This window comes from Pseudorca crassidens, chromosome 5 (assembly GCF_039906515.1).
Source record: "Pseudorca crassidens isolate mPseCra1 chromosome 5, mPseCra1.hap1, whole genome shotgun sequence".
NCBI lineage: Eukaryota > Metazoa > Chordata > Mammalia > Artiodactyla > Delphinidae > Pseudorca > Pseudorca crassidens.
The window spans coordinates 82514088-82537662 of NC_090300.1; the positions used below are offsets into that span (position 1 = coordinate 82514088).

General features: G+C 35.6%; 1 protein-coding gene across 6 annotated transcripts in view; it reads left to right on the forward strand.

The window, feature by feature from the left end:
* The window catches only part of POLQ (DNA polymerase theta), a 116268-nt gene that overhangs the window by 38542 nt on the left and 54151 nt on the right, over positions 1 to 23575 (forward strand). For all 6 annotated transcript variants that reach the window (XR_010943708.1, XR_010943709.1, XM_067738749.1 and 3 more), the window contains exons 13-15: positions 9866 to 10059; positions 10941 to 11065; positions 12361 to 12604. Coding sequence is in view for 4 of the 6 variants with exons in the window: in XM_067738749.1 (XP_067594850.1) it covers positions 9866 to 10059; positions 10941 to 11065; positions 12361 to 12604 (563 nt within the window). In the remaining 2 variants the exon portion in view is untranslated. The remainder of the gene's footprint in view (positions 1 to 9865; positions 10060 to 10940; positions 11066 to 12360; positions 12605 to 23575) is intronic.

Consider the following 23575-nt stretch of genomic DNA (forward strand, 5'->3'; position numbering starts at 1 on the left):
CCGGAGGGCGTCTGTTCTTCGCTCAGACAGGACAGGGTTAAAGGAGCCGCTGATTCGGGGGCTTTGGCTCACTCAGGCCGGGGGGAGGGAGGGGCACGATGCGGGGCGAGCCTGAGGTGGCAGAGGCCGTCGGGACGTGGCACCAGCCTGAGGTGCGCCGTGCTTTCTCCCGGGAAGTTGTCCCTGAATCCCAGGACCCTGGCAGTGGCGGGCTGCACAGGCTCCCCGGAAGGGAGGTGTGGATAGTGACCTGCGCTCGCACACAGGCTTCTTGGTGGCGGCAGCCGCAGCCTTAGCGTCTCTCATGCCCGTCTCTGGGGTCTGCGCTGCTAGCCACGGCTCGCGCCCGTCTCTGGAGCTCCTTTAAGCAGCGCTCTTAATCCCCTCTCCTCGCACACCAGGAAGCAAAGAGGGAAGAAAAAGTCTCTTGCCTCTTTGGCAGGTCCAGACTTTTCCCCGGACTCCCTCCCAGCTAGCCGTGGTGCAGTAACCCCTTCAGGCTGTGTTCACGCCGCCAGTCCTAGCCAAGCCCTAGCCTCAGCTCCCAGCCCCGCCTGCCCCGGCGGCTGAGCAGACAAGCCTCTCGGGCTAGTGAGTGCCAGTCGGCACCGATCCTCTGTGCGGGAATTTCTCCGCTTTGCCCTCTGCACCCCTTTTGCTGTGCTCTCCTCCGTGGCTCCGAAGCTTCCCCACTCCACCACCCGCAGTCTCTGCCCCTGAAGGGGCTTCCTAGTGTGTGGAAACCTTTCCTCCTTCACAGCTCCCTCCCACTGGTGCAGGTCCCTTTCCTATTCTTTTGTCTCTGTTTATTCTTTTTTCTTTTGGCCTACCCAGGTACGTGGGGAGTTTCTTGCCTTTTGGGAGGTCTGAGGTCTTCTGCCAGCGTTCAGTAGGTGTTCTGTAGGAGTTGTTCCACGTGTAGTTGTATTTCTGATGTATCTGTTGGGAGGAAGGTGATCTCCGCGTCTTACTCTTCCGCCATCTTCCCCCTCTTCCCTCTATTGTAATGTTTTGAACTAAACCCAGAATATCCCCAATGTATGCCTGTGTAAGATGAATAAGTTCTGGGAATTTAACGTACAGCATAGTGATTTTAGCTAATAATACTGTATTGTATACTTGGAATTTGCTTACGGAGAGAATCTTACCACACACATGCACACAGTGGTAACTATGTGAGGTGATAGATGTGCTAATTAACTTGATTGTGGTAATCATTTCACAGTGAATACATATGTCAAATCAGTATATTGTACACCTTAAATATATGCAATTTCATTTGTCAATTATGCCTCAATAAAGTTGGGAAGGGGGAAAGAGCAAATGCATGTGTTTTGATAGGCAAGAGAGTGGGGGGTAAATTTGAAATTATAAGAATTATGAAGGCTTATCAAGAAATGTATTTCAATAAAAACACTATATAGAGGCGAGCAGAGGAGAAATTTCTGGACAGGGCCTTCCTTCCGTCCCCCCTTCCAGTGAACATGTGTACTACGTGGGTGATAATGTGTTCAAAGTTCTGTGCCTGAGAATGTGTCTAAGGAGAATCTCAAAGCTGGTCTTACCAGTTATCTGGCATGGCCTTATAAATAAGTCTCATTTATTTTACATTGGTTATGATTATGGGCTCTAGAGTCAGACTGCCAGTTTCCTTCTATGAAAATTAGATTTAATGCAAGTTACTAAAATAATTGCTGATAAAACATGTGAGTGAGACTTCTGTAAAGCTCTGAAAAAAAATTATAATCTATATGGGAAAACAACTAGAAGGATACTGTTCACAGAGTATTTTGCAATTTTCTTTAATGTCTAATTTCACTTGACCAAAAGAGTAACTGGATTTATGAGACAATGTATTGTGGGTATGGTTTACATAAGAAAGCCATGGTAAATTCTAATCAATAGACTCAAACTCAAAAGACCTTAACCCTATCTCAAAAAATTGCCAAGTTAATGTACATTTATTTTTTTAAATAAAACATTTAAGTTTGCATGTACTATTTTGTTTTTTGAATATTTAAAACATTTATGTGATTCAAAAGTCAGAACTATATAAAAAGGAATACCCAGTGAAGTCTGGCAGCTATATGTCAATGCTCTGCATGCCGTTTCCTCTTACCTTCATAGATAATTGTTTTCATTAGTTTCTGGTGTATGTCTTTTTCATTGTATAAATATTAGCAAGTGCTAATAAATATTAGCAAGTGCTTAGATACAGTCTCACTTTACCTTTCTTATTCAGAGGATAGTATTCTATATACATTACTTTGTACCTCTTTTTCCCCTTTAACAATATATCTAATATATCTTGGAAATCACTCTTTGTCAGTTCATGGGATTTTTATTCTTTTTATATCTGTATAACCCCATTGTGTATGTGGATAATCCATTGTTTATTCAGTCAGTTCTCTGATGGATATTTGAGTTGTTCCCAGTATTTTGGTATGGCAAATGATGCTGCAGTGAGTAACTTTGGCATATATTATTGTTTAGTTTAGTTTTGATGGAGGTGTATCTTTGCAAAAGAATCCTAGAAGTATGGTTGCTGGGTCAAGTGTAAAGACATAGGTGATTTTGGTTTTGCATTGCCCTCTATAGCGTTTATATCATTTTCCAGTTTTACCAGTGCTATATGAGAGTGGTTATTTTCCCACAACCTCATAAATAAAATTATATTGTCAAGCTTTTACATTTTTGAGTGTACTTTTAATTTACACTTTTTATTATGAATAAATTTGAACATTTTTTCTATATGTTTAAGGTAGTATTCTTTTATTTTCTATGAGTTGTCCATGTCTTTTGCACATTTTTCTATTGTATTTTTGGTCTTTTTCTTAAGTTTTAACAATTCTTTTACATATATTAGGGAGAGTAGTTCTTTGTGGTATAAATATTTTTCTCCTAGTTTTTCACTTGGCTTTTGACTTTGTTTATTGTGTGTTTTGTATAGCATTTAAAAAAAAATGTAGTTGAATTTTGAACTTTAGAATCAGTGAGAAATGCTTTTCTTGTTCTGAGATTATAAATTCTCTCACATTTTCTTCAAGTAATTATATGATTGTAGTCCCTCTCTTTTGCGCTCTATTCCATTTAGAGTTTATTCTAATATATGGTTCTTCAATTTTATCTTTTTTCATAATGGCTATCTGTAGTCACATCTTTATTTATTAAAAAGATTTGTTTACACACAGTGACTGAAAAATTTTCTTCAGCTTTCATTTAACTTTTTTCTCCAATTTTTATGTACTAATTTGCATTTGTGTTTAGATGCATTTCTAATTTCCATTTGTTGTTGGGTATATTTCTATTTCATTTGTTGACCTGACAACAGACCAATTTTACCAATATGTACACTACTACCTCTGTTTTAATTAAAAGCTTTTGTTGTATTATCTAGTAGGGTTAGTTTCATTGCTCTCCTTTTTTAGTGTTCATAGGTATTCTTACTTACCTCCCTTTTCATATATCGCTTAGAATTAACTTGGTATTTTCATTGGTATTGTTAAATTTATACATTAACATGGAGGAGAACTGACTGACATCCTTTTTAATTTGATTGGTCTTATTTATGAAAAGAGATGTTTTTCTATTTCTTTGAGTCTACTTTGGGGCTTTCAGGAGTGTTCTGAAAATTTTCTCATAGGGAATTTGAGTTTTTTTTAAATAGCTGTGTTGCAATACAATTCACATAGTATATAATTTAAAGTGTACAAGTCAATGATTTTTAGTATGTTCACAGAGTTGTGCAGTCATCAACATCTAATTTCAGAACATTTTCATCACCTCAGAAAGAAACCCTGTACCCATTAGCAGTCACTCCCCATTTTCCTTCAACCTCCTCATCTTCCCCTACCCCTGAGCAACCACCAGTGTGATTTCTGTTTTTCTATAGACTTTCTATTCTATTCTTATTCATATAAATGGAATTATATAATATGTGGTCTTTTATGGCTGGTTTCTTTCACTTAGCATAATGTTTTCAAGGTTCATCCATGTTTTATCATGTATCAGTTCTTAAGTCCTTTATATTGCAGAATAATGTTTCATTGTAGAGATGTACTACATCTTTATCCATTCATCAAAATGATGGACATTTGATATGTTTTTACTTTTTGACTATTATGAGTAATGCTGCTGTTAACATTCATATTCAAGTCTTCGTGGACATATGTTTTGGATTCTCTTAGATATATTTCTAGAAGTAGAACTGCTGGATCATATGGTAACTCTAATTTTAACATTTTGAGGAGCTTCCAAAGTCCTAAAAAGCAGCTGCATAATTTTACATTACCATAAGCAATGTACAAGGGTTCACATTTCTCCACATCTCTCCAATGCTTGTTTTTATCTGTCTTTTTAAGTATATCCTTATGGGCTTGAAGTGCTATCTCATTATAGTTTGAATTTGTATTTCCCTAATGGGTAGTGACGTTGAACACCTTTCCATCTGTTTCTTGACCACATGAATATCTATCTTCCTTAGAAAAATATCTACTCAGATCCTTTGCCCATTTTTAAATTGGGTTATTTATCATTTTATTATTGAGTTGTAAGAGTTCTTTATATATTCTGGATACAAGTCTCTTATGAGATATATGATATGGAAATATTTTCTTGCATTCTGTGGGATGTCTTTTCAAGTTTTTGATTATGTCTTTTGAAGCACAAAGATTTTTAATTTTGATGACAATTAACAATGTTAAGTCTTCCAGTTAGTGTACATGGCTGTCTTCACATTTGTGTAGGTCTTTAATTTCTTTCAACAGTTTTTATAGTTTTCAGAGTACAAGTTTTATATGTCTTTTGTTAAACTTATTCTTAAACATTTTATTGTTTTTAATGCTATTGTAAATGGAATTCCTTTGTTAATTTTCTTTTCAGATTGTTTATTGAAATGTATGAACAATTTTTTAATATTTTGATCTTGTATGCTGCAGCCTATTAAACTTGTTCATTAATTTTAATAGTATTTTGGTGGATTCCTTAGGATTTTCTACAAGTTCATATCATTTGCAAATAGAGGTAGTTTTGCTTCTTCCTTTCCACTATAGATGAATTTTATTTCTTTTTCTTGACCTGTCTGGAATCTCTAGTTAAATATGAATAGAGATAGTGAGAGCAGACATCTTTGTCTTGTTCCTGATCTTAGAGGGAAAGTGTTCAGGCTTTCACCATCAAGTATGATGTTAGATGTGGATTTTTTGCACATAGCCTTTATCAGGTTGAGGAATTTACCTTCTATTCCTAGATTGTTGAATTTTTTTAATCACTAAAAGGTGTTAGATTTTGTGACGTGCTTTTTCTGCATCTATTGAGATCATCATGGGATTTTTGTCCATTATTCTATTGATATTACATTATTTGATTTTCAGATATGATATTAATCTTGAATTTTCTGGGTAAATCTCACTTGATCATGTTGTATAGTACTATTTACATGTTGCTAGATTTGGTTTGCTGGTATTTTGTTGAGGATTGTTGCATCTACATTCTTAAGACACATTGGTCTGTAGTTCTTTATTCTCATGATGGTTTTGTGTGGTTTTGAGGTAGTGAATGAATTAGGAAGTGTTCCTCTCTCTTTTTGGAAGAAATTGTGAAGGATTGCTGTTAATTATTTAAACATTTGGTAATAGATTTCACCAGTCAAGCCATTTGGGCTTAGACATTTCTTTGGAGTACAATTTTTGATTACTAATTCAGTCTCTATTCTTGTTTTAGGTCTATTTAGATTTTCTATTTTTTCTTGAATCAGTTTTGGTAGTTGGTATGTTTCCAGGAATTTGTCCATTTCATCTAGGTTATCTAGTTTGTTGGTATTCAATTGTTCATAGTATTTTTTTATGATTCTTTTTATTTCTATAAGGCAGTAGTAGTGTCCCCTCTTCCATTCCTGATTTTAGTAATTTGAGTATTCTCTCTTTTTCTTGATCAGTCTAGCTAAAGGTTTCAGTATTGTTTCAAAGAACTGTTAACAATACTTAAATAAGGAAGCCTGTCTTAGCAGCTTATGTAAGCAAACAAGAACTTAAGCCTTAGTCAATGCACTTGAATCCAAGAAAGTGAAACTTGAGAACAACCAATCACAAAAAGCCAAGTAGGTTCTCCCAAATAAGGCAGCTGCTGAAGCTATAACCAGTCCTGTAATTGCTTTGATTTTCTTCAGCATCTTCTCTTTAAAAACTTTGCCCCTAGCTCCTGTCCTTAGAGGACTCCTAACTGCCTTTGGTTTGGCACTGCCCAATTCTAATTGGTGCGTGCTCAAATAAACTCTTGAAAATTTTAATGTGTTTCAGTTTACCTTTTAACAGAACCTATTTTGGGTAGGTTGATTTTCTCTATTATTTTTTACTCTCTGTTTCATTAATTTCTGCTCTTTATAGTTTTTTTTTTTTTTCCTTCTTGCTTTGGCTTTCCTTTGCCCTTCAATTTGCAGTGTCTTAAGGTGGAAGATTAGGATATTGATTTTAGATCTTTATTCTTTTTTAGTATAGGCATTTATAACTATAAATTTCTTTCAAAGCACTACTTTCACTGTATCCCATAAATTTTGGTATTTTATGTTTTCATTTTTTATCTTCATCTGTTTCAAGGTAGTTTTTAATTTCAATTGTGATTTCTTCTCTGACCCATTGTTATTTAGTAGCATCTTGTTTAATTTCTACATTGTGAATTTCCAAAATTTTTTAAAATTTATTTTTAATTTCATTCCATTGTCAGAAAACATATTTCACATGATTTCAATCCTTTTACATTTATTGAGGCTTGTTTTATTGCCTAGTAGATGGTCTGTCCTGGAAAATGTTCTATGTGGCCTCAAGAAGAATGTGCATTCTGCTGTTGCTGGTTGAAGTTCTACAGATGTCTGTTAGGTCTAGTTGATTTACTGTATCGTTTTCACCTTCTATTTCCTGTTGATCTTCTTAGTTCTTCTTTCCACTGTTGAAAGTGAGGGTATTTAAATCTTCAACTCTTATTTTTGAATTGTCTGTTTCTTCATTTCTGTCAAGTTTTGTTCATGTGTTTCAGAACCCTGTATGTATTTACAGTTGTTATGTTTGTTTGTTGGATGGGTCCTGTTGTCATTATAAAATATTCCTCTTCTGTGAACTTTTTTTTAGAAGTCTATTTTATCTGATATTAGTCTAGTTACTCTGGCTTTGTTATAGTTGTGGCTTGCATATTTTCACTTCCTTTTACTTTTGACCTGTTTGTATTTTTGAATCTGTAATGTGTCTCTTATAGACAGCATATAGTTGGATTCTGGTTTTTTTCTTATCCAATCTGTCAATCTCTGTCTTTGATAGATTATTTAGTCCATTTGCATTTCATGTTACTATTGATGTAGTTGGATTTACATCTTCCACATTTTGTCTGTTTTCTATATATCTCACGTCTTCTTTTGTTCTCTTGCACTTCTACTGATTTCTTTTGAATTAAGCAAAACTTTCTAGTATAACATTTAAATTTCTTTACTTTTTCTCTATATTTTTTGAAGTTATTTTCCCAGTAATTACTCAAGGGGTTAGCATATACAGCTTAAAATTTATACTTACTTAATCCCGTTGAGATATAGAAACATTATTCTTGTATAGCTGTATTCCTATTCCTTTTTTTTTTTCTTTTTGGTGCTATTAGTGTTATACGTGTTACATCTAATCTACATGTGTTACAAACCCAACAATACATTGTTATAATTGTTATTTTATACAATTTTATGTCTTTAAAGAAGCTGAGAGTAGAAAAGAGAGCAAATGTATACATATAAAATTTGTTATATTTACATTTTTATTTAAGATTTGTGCTTCCCTTTTTTTGTTTCTATGGATTTAGTTACTCTCTCTTGTTATTTCCTACTTCAATATAGCTTTGCTCCCATCTGCCTCCTTTGGGCTGTTATTGTCAAACATTTTGTATTTTTATATGTTTTATACATACTGTTTTGTACAGTTGCTTTTTAAAGTCAGTCAAGAGAAGAAAAGAGGGGAAATATGCAATAATACTGTCTTTACAAGTACCCATGCAATTACCTTTGTTGGCACTCCTTGTTTTTCTGTGTGGAATTAATATACTGTTTTGGGTCACTCTCTTTCAACCAGAAGAACTTTTCTTTAGTAGTTCTTGTAGGCAGATCTGCTAGCAACAAATTTTGTGTTTATCTGGGAATGTCTTTGTTATGCCTTTATTTTATAAAGTTAGTTTTCCTTTATATAAGATTCTTTGTTGACTTTTCTTTTCTTTCAGCAGTTTGAACACGTTGTTTCACAGCATTCTGTCCTCCATTGTTTTTTTTCTTTTTTTGCAGTATGCGGGCCTCTTACTGTTGTGACCTCTCCTGTTGCGGAGCACAGGCTCCGGACGCGCAGGTTCAGCGGCCATGGCTCATGGGCCCAGCCGCTCTGTGGCATGTGGGATCCTCCCGGACTGGGGCACGAACCTATGTCCCCTGCATCGGCAGGCGGACTCTCAACCACTGCGCCACCAGGGAAGCCCTGTCCTCCATTGTTTTTGATGAGAAGTCGGCTCTTAATTTTTTTTGGTTTCCCTTGTATATGATGCATTGTTTTTCTTTTGCTGCTTTCATGATTTTCTCTTGGTATTTTACATTTTGACTCTGATGCATCAGGGTGTGGGTCTTTTTGAGCTTTCCTAGTTGGAGTTCACTTTTAGTCTCTGGCATATGTAAAGTTTTCCGTTAAATTTGGAAAGGTTTTAGCCATAATTTCTTCAAATGTTCTTTCTGTTCCTTTCTGTCTTCTTCTGGTACTCTCATTATGCATATGTTGGTACACTTTAATGCTTCCCACATTTCTCTGAGGCTCTGTTCATTTTTTTTTTCCTTTTTTCTGACCTCTCAGATTACATAATCTTGATGGATCTATCTTCATGTTTGCTGATTCTTTATTCTGCCAGCTTGCATCTACTGTTGAGCTCTATAGTTAATAGTTCATTTCAGTTGTATTTTTTAACTCTAGAATTTCCATTTGGCTCTTTTTTTTTAATCATTTCTCTTTATTCATATTCCCTACTTGATGAGACATTGTCATCATACTTTCCTTTACATTATTAAGCATGTTTTTTTTTGTTGTTCCTGTTCTTTGACCATACTTATAATGTCTTTTTGAAGTCTTTGCAGATATTTCTGACATCTGGAACCCCTCAAAGGTGTTTCTTTTGCCTGCTTTTTCCCCTGTGTTTGGGACACATGTTTCTGTTTCTTTGAATGTCTCATTGTTTTTTGTTGTTGTTGTTGAATACTGGACACTTCAGATAATAAATATATTATAGCAATTGTGAATATTGATTCCTCTTTCCCCTCCCTGTATTTTCTCAGAAGTCATACAAAATACTTAAGATTGTATTTAACATCAGAATACCGAGATTAAAAGTGTCTATGATTAAAGTCCTTGGATTCTGTAAAATCCAGCTTGTGTGCTTAGTGGTCTCTTCTTTTCTCTTGTCAGTGAGTTGTTTGTGATTAAATGAAGTTTCCATATAAGTGAGACATTATCACATTTAGAAATTTTTCCAAATACTGAAGACTTTGTTTGTTTGTTTGTTTGTTTGTTTGTTTTTTCGGTACGCGGGCCTCTCACTGTTGTGGCCTCTCCCGTTGCGGAGCACAGGCTCCGGACACGCAGACTCAGCGGCCATGGCTCATGGGCCCAGCTGCTCCGCGGCATGTGGGATCTTCCCAGACCAGGGCATGAACCTGTGTCCCCTACATCGGCAGGTGGACTCTCAACCACTGCGCCACCAGGGAAGCCCATGAGGCCTTTGTTTTTAACATGAAGTTTACGTTTACGATTTTGTCCCTTTTGTAATGCAATAGTTTTAGGTAATGAATGATGCTTCTTCCCTTTAGGTTACACCTGTGTTTGAGGATTGGACTACTATTGATTGGTATCGATTTTTCTGTTTATGGGAGAAGTTGCCAGCTTCTATGAAACGGGTGGCAGAGCTAGTGGGAGTTGAAGAAGGGTTCTTGGCTCGCTGTGTGAAAGGAAAAGTAGCAGCCAGAACTGAGAAACAGCACCGACAAATGGCCATCCATAAAAGGTAAATATCAAGGAGCCTGGACTATCCAGTTTTTAACACAGTATTGGATATACAGTAGATGTCCAGTTTATTGTAATCACTTTCATTGTCATTAAAATAAAAGTTTTGGCTGAATATAGTGAAAATTTTCAACTTCTTGTATTTACTGAATTTATTGATATTTTAGTTTCTTCTTTGTAGCTTATAAGAAGCCACTATATATCAAGACTTTTTAAAGTAGAACTCTTAATTACTTTCTTCCCTTAAAGAAGATATGATCAGAATTGCCAACTTAGTGTGGCTCCATTTGAGGATATGGTTTGTATCATCCTTTGAATTGATTTGTTACCAGTAGGGAAGAGCCAATTAAAAGATTCAGGTGGGGAAATTGTACAGGCTTTAGCTTCTTTGAAATATAATAAAATTATTTTTCTTAAAGCATTAGTCTCATATTATTTACATCATAGTCAAGTGTAAATTTTGTAAGGATTATATACTTGGCTTATTTGTGGCACAATTGCCTTTCACATCAAAACTTCTTTATAACCAAATTTTGATTGAAATATGATTAGGTGATATAATTGTGTATCAAGTGTTCTTTAAAATTTTTGTGCCATCATATTTCTTGAACCCAGTCTCATTTCTTAAAATTAGTTAGCATTATTGAAATATGAACAAAATCTTTTTGTTATACAGATATTAGTTTTTTGCTATAGTACTAACGTATGTTAGAATTTACGAACATTGAGCTCTTTGTCCACTAATCCTATATCCTATTAGGAATCTTCTCACCTTCTCACCCTCTTACCTTTTTTGGTTCTTTCTTGTTTCTCAACATACATTGTACTTTCATAGTAGACATAAGTGACCTCTTACCATACTTTTGGTAATTTACTTTCTAGGTTTTTTACCAGTCTTGTGCTATTAGATTTAATCAGTGAAGTTCCCTTAAAGGAAATTAATCAGAAATATGGATGCAGTCGTGGACAGATTCAATCGTTACAACAGTCGGCTGCTGTTTATGCAGGTCAGTTAAACAAGTGTTCCCACATTTATTTAAGACTCTGTGGTTTGAGGTCAAGTTAAGATTACTTTTTTTCAAATTCCATTTTACTGTAGGTTTCTCTAAAAGTGAGGGGATCATGTTAAGCCATAATTTTGTATAGTTCCTGTCATCATCAAAACACCCAAAACTATGACTCCTGTGGGCTCAGTTACCCTGCTACAGAAGACTGGCAGCTGGCTGAGCGTCTGGATCTTGGTCCCCTTCCATTCCCTAGCAACCTGCTGACCATCGCTCTTCTTTCTGTTTTTCTGTCTTTTTTTTTTTGGTGGGGGGAGCGTATTGTAAGAAGAAACAGACACAGTTCTCACTGGTCTTCATTTTTTCATCAAGTTATTGATTAATACTTGTTATTGTGGAAGATGGCAAGTGGAGAGGGCTTTCTGGACTTCTGTCTCATTGTTTTAAATATCTGTTCTCTAAGGAAATACTGGTCTTTCTTAATAAAATTAAACTCTTATCTTCTAAGCTAGGCAAACAAGGGAAGTTCTAGGTCTGATTTTACCAAGAAATCCTTAAGCCCTTAGGAGGGAAATCCTGGGCTGCTGGAGAGTGTGTTTACATGTGTAAGAAGTTTCATTGTGAAATTTTGTGCATGAGAGATTACCGAGGGAAAGATGCCAGGAGAGGGCAGTAAGAAGGGAGAGACTTACCCTTCAACTCACTGGCATCAAAGATCTCAGATTACCTCTAGGGTTAATGTTCTTGTAGGGAAGTGATTTTCTTAATGACTTGACACTTGGCTACTCTGGCCTCTTTATTTCAAGAGGGTATAGCTATCAAGCTGGGCAACCTTTTTTTTTTTTTTATGAAATTATCAATGGGACTTTCACTCTTTGTAAATAATCCTCTCAGCACTTGACAATTGAAATTAGCTCTCTTGTTTTCCTCTAGGTGAAAAGAGTTCTTTACCTGTTTTAAGAGTTCTTTCTTCTTTAAAGAAAGTAAGGAAAAAAAGAGAGAGAGAGAGGCAAACTAGTGAGGGCTTTTTGTTTGTTTTGTGTTTATGTGCTCTGCCTCAATTTTTTCAAATGCAAGTTCATGATTAAGAAAAAATGAGATGATATTTAATGTGTCTAGCCAATTAGCTAGGCCCTTAAAGATGTCTGCTCTCCTATTATTTTATACCTTGGGCCTGTTAAACTTTATAATTCTGCAGAAAAAATAACAACAACAGTGAAACAAAAATACATCTCAAGAAACGGAGAATTGGTCTAGAAAGAATTTTTAATTCAATAAATATTATATGAATATTCTAGGGATGATTACAGTGTTTTCTAACCGCCTGGGCTGGCACAACATGGAACTACTACTGTCCCAGTTTCAGAAGCGTCTTACATTTGGCATCCAGAGGGAGCTGTGTGACCTGGTCCGGGTATCCTTACTTAATGCACAGAGAGCCAGATTCCTCTATGCTTCTGGCTTTCTTACTGTGGCCGATCTTGCCAGAGCAGATGTTGCTGACGTGGAAAGTGTTCTGAAAAATGCTGTGCCTTTTAAAAGGTAAGAAAAAACCCCTTGTCTACATGTGTTATTAAATGAAAACAGGTCAATTTGTAAATAATAGATAATATACTAAAATATTTTTCCCTTAGATAATATCGTGCCATATTTGGTATAAGTGGAAGAAAATGTGGCTCCTTTTCCCCTTGAGGGTTACTTTTTTCTTTTTTTGTATGTGTAAAATATATTTTATGACTTTAAAGACACTTCTAAATGTATCATAACTCTCTCCTAGAAAGTTTGAGTAAAGTTAAGTTACCAATGTTTCTGCTTTGATGGATTTTAGTTCTCAGTATATATCCAGGACTCATCTTAGATTTTCTTCAGGCAAGAAAACTTTAAAATATACTCTTCTTGAATATTCTTTGGAATACTAGTCCCTCAAAAACAGTTTATGAGAAGAGGACTTCTTGATGTGTGTGTGTGTGTGTGTGTGTGTGTGTGTGTGTGTGTGTAAGTGTGTAACCAATTCATTGAATGGGCTGGACTCAGCATATTATCAAGGAATAGCTTAATTATTTTCTCAACCACTATTCTTTGAACTCACTGTTATATGGAATCTTAGCTAGATTCTATAGCTGTTTAGGCAGTTTCAAGTATTAACAGTTTTATTTTCAGGTTTTAAAAATTTGTCCTAAATTAGAGCATTAATCTCATTTCCAGTTCAGTGCTTCTTTCCTCTTTGGTTTGACACATGCTCTGAAACTTGAAACATGTGTGAAGGGATGGGAGCATAGTCAAAGAAAGGGCCTCACTGCGCAGTGCCATCTCACATCATGGGCTCTACTCCGTGTACTTCGGCAGCAACGGCAGGTGTGATTCCTACTAGTGGGCCCTAGTACAGCATGCACTACAGCCAGCATAGCTATAGCTGTATAGCTACCTCTACCTAGATTTTGAAGGATGAAATTGCTTGGAGTCTTAAGCATATGCAACCCAAGCAGAGAATGTGGAGCTGTGGGGGCAGGGTCATCCCCTGTGACCCCAGATTGGCAGATCCATTGGTGGGAGATTTTGTCACTTTGGGGTGTGCCTCTGGCTGAAACCTACATAGAGTATGCTTTAAAACCTACTTGTAAAGGTGTTGATCTCCTCTGGAGCCTGTGATTTTCACAGAATCTTTGGATATATTCATAGTTGCTTAGAAATATGTAATAAAAGACCTGAGGTGAAAAAATTCAGATGTGGGAGTATCTCTGTGGTAACAGCATACCACATATCATACTTAACCCTTCCAGGGAGTCATCTGAAGTCAGTACACGTTTTTAAAAATTTAATTGGAAAAAATTTGTAAACATATTTTGGAATCTCTTCTGTGTGATTCTAAGGCCATTATTGCCATGACTGTGATTCTTCTGAAAGCCCAGAACCTTCACTGATCAAAATTAATGAAACATAGTAATATGAGAAATCAACATTATCTGCCTCCTCATGTGACATACTGAGAAAGACACAACATTACTCCTGGAATATTTTTATCAAAAATGTCTAATGTAAATTTAACTGTAGAGAAACATCAGACAAACCTAAATTGAGAGACATTCTACAAAATAATTGGCCAGTACTTTTCAAAAATATCAAGGTCACGGAAACAAAGACTGAGGAGCTGATTCCAATTAAAGCAAGCTAAAGAGACATGACAACTAAATGTACCACCTTAATCTAGATTGGATTAGAAAAAGGACATACTTGGAACAATTGGTAAATTTTGAGTAAGGTGTGTAGATTAGATACAGTATTGTATTAATGTTAATTTTCTGAATAGAAACTGATGTATTTGGAGACTGGCCACCCTTTCAGTGCCTGGTACGTAAAAGCCAGAAAACCCATCCACATTCAGATTGTCTCAAATAGCTTGCCATTACCAACAATCTGTAATGAATTACCTTGTGCATATGTATTTTCATATTGTTGGTGATGTTTCTTCAGAGTAAATTCCTAGATGTGAGATTTCAGAAGGTAAGTGCATATATATAGATTTATTAGATTCCAAATTGCTCTGCAGAAGGGTCTAGCCAAGTTACACTCTCACTAGTCTATTACCCCTCAGCTCACCAGTAGAATCCATTGTTGGATGTTGTTAAAAAACAAAATTCAGCTGAGTAAATTTGAAGATCCAACTAGCTTTATTAGGTGATTCATGAATTGCAGCATCCAATCTAGGAACTAGAAGGGGTTTTACTAAAAGATGGAAGGTTTTTGTAGGAAGAAGGATAGGGCAAAGGAGCTATTAGCAAAATAAAAGAAAGGATTATTTTTATACCAGGGCAGCTTTTTGGGGGTAAAAGGGAAAGGCAAGGGGGTTTTATCATGCAGATTGTATCTTGGGGGTGGGTGGGGGTGCGGGGGGGTGGGGAGGGAGGATGGACAGATTACCTCTTGGTGCTGACCAGGAAATTCTAGACTGGTTGATTAAGATTACATTTCTGGTGAAGGTCAAAACTGCAATTAGGTTAGGTATTAAATCTAGGTTTGGTATCATGGGCTTTAGCCATTTGGGGCCTGTGGCTTTTCTCTTTAACAGTTCCCTCCTTTTCATCATACTCTCAGCCTGAGAGATGTGATCAAAATTTAAGGCATTAGCTTCGCTCTCAACTACTGCTCTGCAGCTTTGTTGATCTTTGTTCTGCTATCCATAGGTCATGACGTCTTTGATGAACTCCTGTGATATTCACAGGCCATGACTTCAGGTTTGTTACCGAGTCCAAGCTTGTTCTGCTGCACAACAAACCAATAAATCAGGAGATGAGGTGTTGAGGCAAGGAATAGCGACTTTATTTGGAAAGCTGGGCATCCGAGAAGATGGCAGACTAGAGTCCTATAGAGTACCATCTTATCTGGGTCTGTATGCTAGTTTCTTTTATAGAACAGAGATGGGGAGGAGGTGAGGAAGTAAAGTAAAAAGGCTCTAAGTCTTGCAAAATATCTTCTGGTTTGGCCAGCGTCTGGGAGGAGATGTGTTAATTTCTTCTTTCTTGCAGCCATTCACGGGCGGGCAGGGGCAGGGTGTTTCCCTGTGAGCTGAATGAAGGCACTTTGGTTTAACATTGAGGCAGAGGGGCAGGGTTCCCCAAGGGACGCCACTATGTATGCTTATAGCTATAAAGAGCATCCTTTTAGTGATTATAGTCACAAAAGCAACAGGAAGCAAAGGTTAAAGTAAAAGAAACAGATCCAACATGGAGTCAGATTTTGTTCTTCCCTGTTACAGGTTCACAATTTTTAAGGTGGCTGTTCTCCTCATTTCTTTTCTGATGTTCCACTCAGGGAGATCACTTCTCTGCTGGTCAGTGGCTGTGAACATGCATTTAAAACTTTTGAGAGAATCCAATGTGCTGATGTTTATGACAGCTATAAATAGGATAACTCCCAGTATTTGGGGTGTGCTTCAGAGCCATAGTCCCCAAGACCCAAACCAGTCAAAGACACTGTTGAAGGAGTCACCCTTTTAAGCCAAGTGGCTTACTCAGTGATCTTACATAATTAAGTTTCAGCTTCACCAGAAGTGTCAATCCAGGTACAACAGATGGTATTGGTCATAGCACAGACACTTCCCTGCTCAGCTAAAAGATTATCAAGGGCTATCTTATTATCAAGAGCAACTGTGGCCAGAGAGTCTAAGTATTTTTGTTGGGCAATTAGTGCCCTAGCAATGGAATCTGCAATGTTCTCTAAGAGTTGAGGAAAGGTTCCTGATTATATTCTTCTTTGTTTTAACTCCTAATCAGGGAAGTAGACCCTGCCAAAGGAAGCAGTTCTTGAATCATGAATCCTCCTGTTAGACCTTTTCTAGAACAGTTAGGGGCACAGTTAGATAACCTAAGACGCCTAGTACAGTTGTGTGCCAGCCATATGGGCATTCATATGGGCCCAAGGAGAATGATAACCACCACAGACAAAGACAAGACCTGTCGGGATGCAAACCATTCCTGTTAAGGAATACTGATAAAAGATTTATTCACAGGGACTGCTGCATTTACCTTTTCAAGCCAGGAGTCAGTCAGGTTTTTAGTGCATGTGGAAAGAGAATCTCCCATCCTAAAATAGAGTTATCCTAAATACTGAAGCTTATCCCTTCTTAGTAATGGCCTGGGAGATACAGATGAGGGTGTTATCTTTCCAGGCCAATGCCAGAGTGAAATTAAGAAAGAAAAGGAGAAAGGATTTCATGTTTAACTAAAGCAAGAAAACTTGAATCTGGTGTCTTGGGTGAAAGCAGTAGACATCAATATCAGTGACTTTTCTTACTCATCATTTTGATTCAGGGGTCTCCAGTGTTGTGTAGGACCAGATGTCAGGTGGTCGTCCTTAGCTGTGAGACATGTACCCAAGGCTCAATGCTTTCCATAATTTTGCATCAGTGTCAGTGGTCAGGAGCACTTGGTAAGCTCCCTTCTGACAGGGCTCAAAGGCTGCCTTTGTTCTTAGTGATGTCAAATCAGACGGGTGGGAGAAAATTGGAAATATTAATTTGGTGAGTTGTAGCCAGATATTTAAGGACACTAGAAGAATTCAGGATCCAGTCCAGTTTACAGGTATGTAATAAAACCTCAAAGACAATTAACAGGACTAGAATCTAATACTATCTACAAAGGTGCAAAGATAATTTTTCTCTCTTTAATTACCCCTATATTTTTTTTAACCAAAGATAATCATAGTAAAACTAATTTGTTTGCATTAAACTTGGCCTGATTATTTATATAAGTACAGCAAGAATAATGATTGACCATATAAGTCCTTTTTTAAGACTGCTTTGCTGAAACCTTGTAAGCAAGGTACCTGGTTGATTTTTTTTTGAAGCAGTTCGTTGAAGCTATCTGGTCATATCTGAGTCTGTGCACACCTTTCTCAAATATGACATTCCAGTCAAAGCCTTGGTAATATAGCCAGTGTTTCTAATTGTATCCTGTTACAAGGAGAACAGATTGTTATTGAACTTATGCAAGCAAATAAATTGTTAAGAGAGTAAGAATATTCACTGAGAGTTCCTGAATCCTGGAGGGATCAGGTGGGGAGAAAATGTTTCATCTTTGTTCACAAAGGTATACTTTACCAAATTGTTGTTAAGTCATAGATAGCTTAAGAAAAGGTCTCCTTAAATCTGGAAGAACAGAAACATTAGAGTATCCTCCTCAGGTCATGTAGTCCTATGTAATTATACTTTTTCTGCTTGAATACAGTTTTTCAAGGGCCCAGAGGGAGGAAGCCTAAGGCCTTTAGGGACACAAATAGTTGTTCTTAAATATACTGTGGTGGGTGAAGGAATGGGAAAACAGAAAAATGAGATTTGTCAGGGAGCCAGGAAGAACCATGAGGCCATCTTGGTTTTCCCACAGCTCCAGCTGTTTGTTTAATTTACAGCCATTGTTTACCCATCTTAGTTTCTCTGATTCAGGAGCAGACTGTCGTCTGTTATAAGGACATCAGGTCTGGCAGTAAGCGGGTCATTTTTGGAGAAGTAGAACGAATCTCATCAACACTTGCCACAATCTTTATATAGATTCTGTTGCCTTTACATGAAAGTCAGCTAGGTCATTTCCCTGTTACTCAGGTTCAATATTTTTAGTGTGAGCCTCAATTTTGATGAGTAATTTTAGAAAGTAAGTGAATAGCAGTAAAAGGATTGTTTACTTGTTACCCATTTCTGATTGGGGTCCCAGAGGATGTCATACACCATTTTAAGATAATGACTAGAATTATAAGTTAGGATTATACCAGGATATATCAAGTTTCTAGGAATTTCACACAATTCCTAGAACACTTACACACCTAATCAAGTACAACATAAAGAAGGCTTAATGTTGCTCCTTGTTTGGTAATGCTTCCGATGTTATTTAACATATCAAATAAGCCTAACATCTTTTGAAATGTTCCAGGGGCCTCTGAAAAATTTCAAAATTAGTTTGTGGTCAAAAGACATCATTCAGAATTTGATTTGGGGAAGTTTGTCAAAGATATCAAATGGTTTGCACACTTGACTAAATAGGATCACAGGTCCATATGAAACAATACTTGATTGTCTATTTAGCAGATGAAGGAAAATTAAGTTCTAGTTTTATATAAGTACACTATTGATATTAAAACTTAATTTTTAAAATGCTTATAATAAGTCAGTTTTAGCCAGCTTGATTACACAAGGTAAAATCTTTTCTCTCTTCAGTGAAGAGAGAAAAGATTTTTGTATGCCTTTAGTTTACCCTTTATAACCAGAAGCTCTAGTTCAGACAAAATTACTCTCATTTCCCTTAACAAAATGCATCTTCATTCCTCATGCCTTTTCTTTTCGTTGTTTTTTTTAAAAAATTAATTAATTAATTAATTATTTTTTGGCTGCGTTGGGTCTTTGTTGCTGCACGCGGGCTTTCTCTGGTTGCGGTGTGCAGGCTTCTCATTGCGGTGGCTTCTCTTGTTGCGGAGCACGGGCTCTAGGGCTGCGGGCTTCAGTAGTTGCGGCTCATGGACTCTTGAGCACAGGCTCAGTAGTTATGGCACATGGGCTTAATTGCTCTGTGGCATGTGGGATCTTCCTGGACCAGGGCTCGAACCTGTGTCCCCTGCATTAGCAGGCAGATTCTTAACCACTGTGCCGCCAGGGAAGTCTCTCATGCCCTTTCTAGCCAAAAGCATATCGTGCTTTTCTTGCATATGGAGATGTTTCCTTTGTTGTTTCTTGTAGCTTTAATTACATATATTAGAATTTTTAATCTTTTGAAAACCTTAATTTCTGGCTAAAATTTAGGAACTAAACAGTTGTGGACTCTTACACTAGCATTCCGAAGCTTGGCAAAATTATAAGTAATCTTTGTAACTTCTAGAAACATGTGCTTTCTCATAGAAACTTTCTTAGCATGGCACTGTTGACTGAAAAAAAAAAAAAAGCGCAATGTGAGAGTTGTGAGTTCAAGTTTTATTTGGGGCAAAATGAGAACTATAGCCCAGGAGAGAGCATTTCAGGTAGCTCTGAGAAGCCGCTCCAAAGAGGTAGCGGGGAAGGTCAGTGTTATATGGCTTTAGTGAAGGGGGGTACGAGCAGCCAAGCACACATTTTGGCAGAGGCTTGCTGCTAGTCACGAGGAGCAGGCGTCACTGTTAATGATTTTAGTGCTTTTCTAGATATGAGGAATGTAAGAATTGGGCTCATAAAATCTCCTGAAAATATCTATCTGAAGACCTTTTCTGCCAGTTTTTCCCAGAGCATGAAGTGCCTCATTCCTGATCTCCACCCTGAACTCCTTTCAGGGGGTGTTGAAGGTCAGCAGCTGCAGCAGCTCATGATTTAATCCTTGTAGAGGTAGATGGCAAGTGCCAATAGTTGGCAGCACCAAACATGCTTACTAATAATCCCAAATTTTATCTTTAGTTTTTAAACAATAGAAAGCCAAAAGTAGATAAAGCTGTGTTCAGTAATTAATCTTTCACCTATTTTATCTTATTTGGAATGATCTAAATGTTCAATAAATTTCCATTACTTAACCTAAGCTTAGCAGAACTTTAGGGTTTCAGGCTAAAGATTTGGAAAACTTATTTCAAAAGTTCACCTAGAAAATCTTTTTATTCTACTTTTATTTATTTAATTTACTTGCTCTAAACAATTATATTTAGGTTACTAATGAAAATTTCATCATACCAAGTTATTTTTCTTGCTGACAAATTTGTTAGCTTAGGTAGAATAAAAATATAATTAATGCTGACAACTATTAAGACTTGTCTGTTTTAATTAAAGCGACAAACTTAAACTAGCTTTTACTTCCTAAAGATTATCTTGGATAACTTGATCTTGAAAAGCATTTGAGTTAGCTATATTCCTTAGAACTTTGGAGTAGCCAATCCTTACAAGCTTGTCTTTAAACCAAAAAAAAAAAAAAAAACAGCTCTTATTGTACATCAACTATATTTCAAAAAAAAAAAGATTACACTTCTGATGAAGGTTTAAATTGTATTTAGGTTATGTATTAAATCTAGGCTTGGTATCATGGGCTTTAGCACAAGTGATGCCATTTGGAGCCTCTGGTTTTTCTCTTTGACAAAAAGGTTTTCATTTTTACTAGTTGGATAGATGAGAAGTTGTATCTCAGTATGGTTTTAATGTGCATTTCTCTAAATGTGCGTGATGGTGAATATTTTTTCTTATTTTCAGGATTATTTAAAGAAATATATCTTTGTGAATTATCTGGTTATGTCTTTTCCTTATGTTTCTACTAGATTTTGGTTTTTACCCTCTCCTTTTTAAAGAGTCTTAGAATCTTTTCTTTTTAAAACTGATTAGGGTTCTTAGCCATTTGTTTCACATGTATATTTCATACATTTTTCTCAAAAACTTATCAATTGTCTTTTGACTTTATTGCATTGTTTTCACCATGCAGAATTTTTATTTTTCTTTTCATTTATTTTTTAGCAATCTTTTTTTTTTTTGCTTCTAAATTGTCATAGTTAGAAAGGTTTTTCATATATTGAGGTTAAAGAGGAATTCACACGTTTTCTTCTAGTATTTGTAAGTTTGCATTTGGATTCCTGATTCATTTAGAATTTAATTTTGTGTATGGTGTTAAGTCTGGATCCAATTTTATTTCTCAATGGTTCCCATTTATAAAAAAGTTTATCTTTGTCCCAGTGATTTGAGATGCCACCATCATATATTAAATATCCATATGTAATTAAGTCTATTTCTGGACTTTCTATTCTATTTGCTATTCTTTCTGTCAGTTAATGAGCCAGTACCATGCTTCTAATTATAAGGGCTTTATAGTGTGTTTTAATGTCTGGTAGAGTAAATTCTACCTTATGTTTTTTCAGTATTTTCTTGGCTATTCTTGCATGTTTGCCCATATGAAACTTAAAGTGCTTTTTGATATTGTATTAGAATTCGATTGAAATTTAATAGAACTGAAATCTTTATAATGTTGAGTGAACCTACCCAAGGATAGGTAATATCTTTGCATTGGATCTAGTCTTTTTGATTTTTCAGGAGTTTTAAAATATTTTCCTCATACAGGTTTTCAGGAGTTTTAGTTTTCCTCATACAAATTTTATACATTTCTTGTTAAATTTATTCCTGTTTAATCATTATCCTGTTTTTAATTAGTGGCTCTCTTCTATGTCTTCTACATGGTTATTATTTGAATATGTAAAGGCTATTGAGTTTTATATTTTTTTATCGTGCTATTTTCTGAATACTTTTGTTTAAATTACTTTTATCATTGATTCTCAAGGATTTTCCAGATATATTGTCGTATCATTTGCAAATAGAATTATTTTACTTTTTCCCTAACAATTCTTGTGCATCTAACTGATTTATTTGGTCTAATTGAATTAGCTAATAGCTCTAATAGGTAGTGGTAGTAGACAGTAGTAATAGAGATAGTGGACATTTTTGCTTTGTTTGTGATCCTAGTGGAAATGCCTCTGCTACCCTAGTAAGATACTGACTTCAGGACTATGGGATGTGTGTGTGTGTGTGTGTGTGTGTGTGTGTGTGTAATCATTTTAAGAAAATGTCCATTAATTGCAATTTTCTCGTATATTTTTTATCAGGAATGGGTTTTAAATTTTGTTAAAGGCTTTTTCAGTATCTATGGAGATAGTCATAGGTTTCTCCCCCTTTACATCTCTTAGCATGTTATATTAATAGATTTCCTACTATTGAATCAGTTTTATGTTCCAGAATAAATTTCACTTGGTCGTGTTATATTATTTTTTTACATGATGTTGGATTCTATCTGCTAATATTTAATATAGTATACTTTTGCATTGTTATCCATAAATAATATTAGTCTACAGTTTTTGTATGTGTATTTTGCACTGTCTTTACTCAAGTTTTCATATCAGACTTTCTTCATGAAAAACAAAAAGGAAGATTTTCCCTTATTTTCAGTACTTTGGGACTGGTTAAAGGTTTGATATGATTACCCTATGAAACAGTCTTGGATGGTGCCTTTTTATGGGGTTAATTCTCTGATCACCTTCTCTATCTTATTTTTTCAGAACTTAATCTCTTTAAGCTTTCTATGTCTCGTGGGGTCAATTTTGGTAGCCTTTCTTTCCCAACTAAATTATCTATTTCATCTGGATTTTCAAATATATTTTCATAGCGATCTATAAATTAGTCTGTTAGGAATTTTAAATATTTCTTTTATTTCATTGGCTATGCCTCTTTTTTGATTTATTATTTTGTAAATTTCTGCTTTCTGTTTTCTTTTTGATCAGATTAACTAGTAGTCTATTTTGTAAATTTTAAAAAATCAAGTATTTTGTTTTACTAGTTAGGTCTATTAAAAAAATCTACCTCATTAAATCCTATTTTTTGAATTTTATTACTACCTACTGCTTTCTTTTGTTTTACTTTGTCATACTTTTTCTAGTTCTTTTTGTTGAACTAGGAGTTTAATTGGTTGACATTCATATTTTTATTGATAAAATACTGTGTGTTTTTATTTTAATACTATGAATTTAGTACTGTGAATTTTCCTGTGGTCTCTTATTTTAAATGTACCATAGATTCTGATATTTAGGGCTTTCATTATTTTTTTTAGGAATTATGGAATTTGCATGTTTTCCCTTTTTTGCCTGGGTAGAAGTTCTTTTTTGTTGTTAATAATTTTTAGTTTATTGCATTGCAATATAAGCATGTTGTTTATAACATTTCTACTTTATGGAATTCACTGGCAATTTCTTTGTTTCCTAATATATGATCAATACAAACTAGATAGTTGTATTCTCTATTATAAAAGTAAAATGTTTGAGATATTTTCACAAAATCTACCTTTTTGATTATGTTAATTAAGTCTTATTCATTCCTATTTATTCCTCCCTGCCAGTACTTCATCTGTCTTTTAATAAGAATGGTTTATTAAAGTCTACTAATTGTTAGTACACTTCTCTCTTTGTCTCCTTGTATCTCTTACAGTGTTTGCTTCACAAATGTGGTTGCTTGTTATTTAGAGTGTAAATGTTCATAGTAAATATGACTGATTG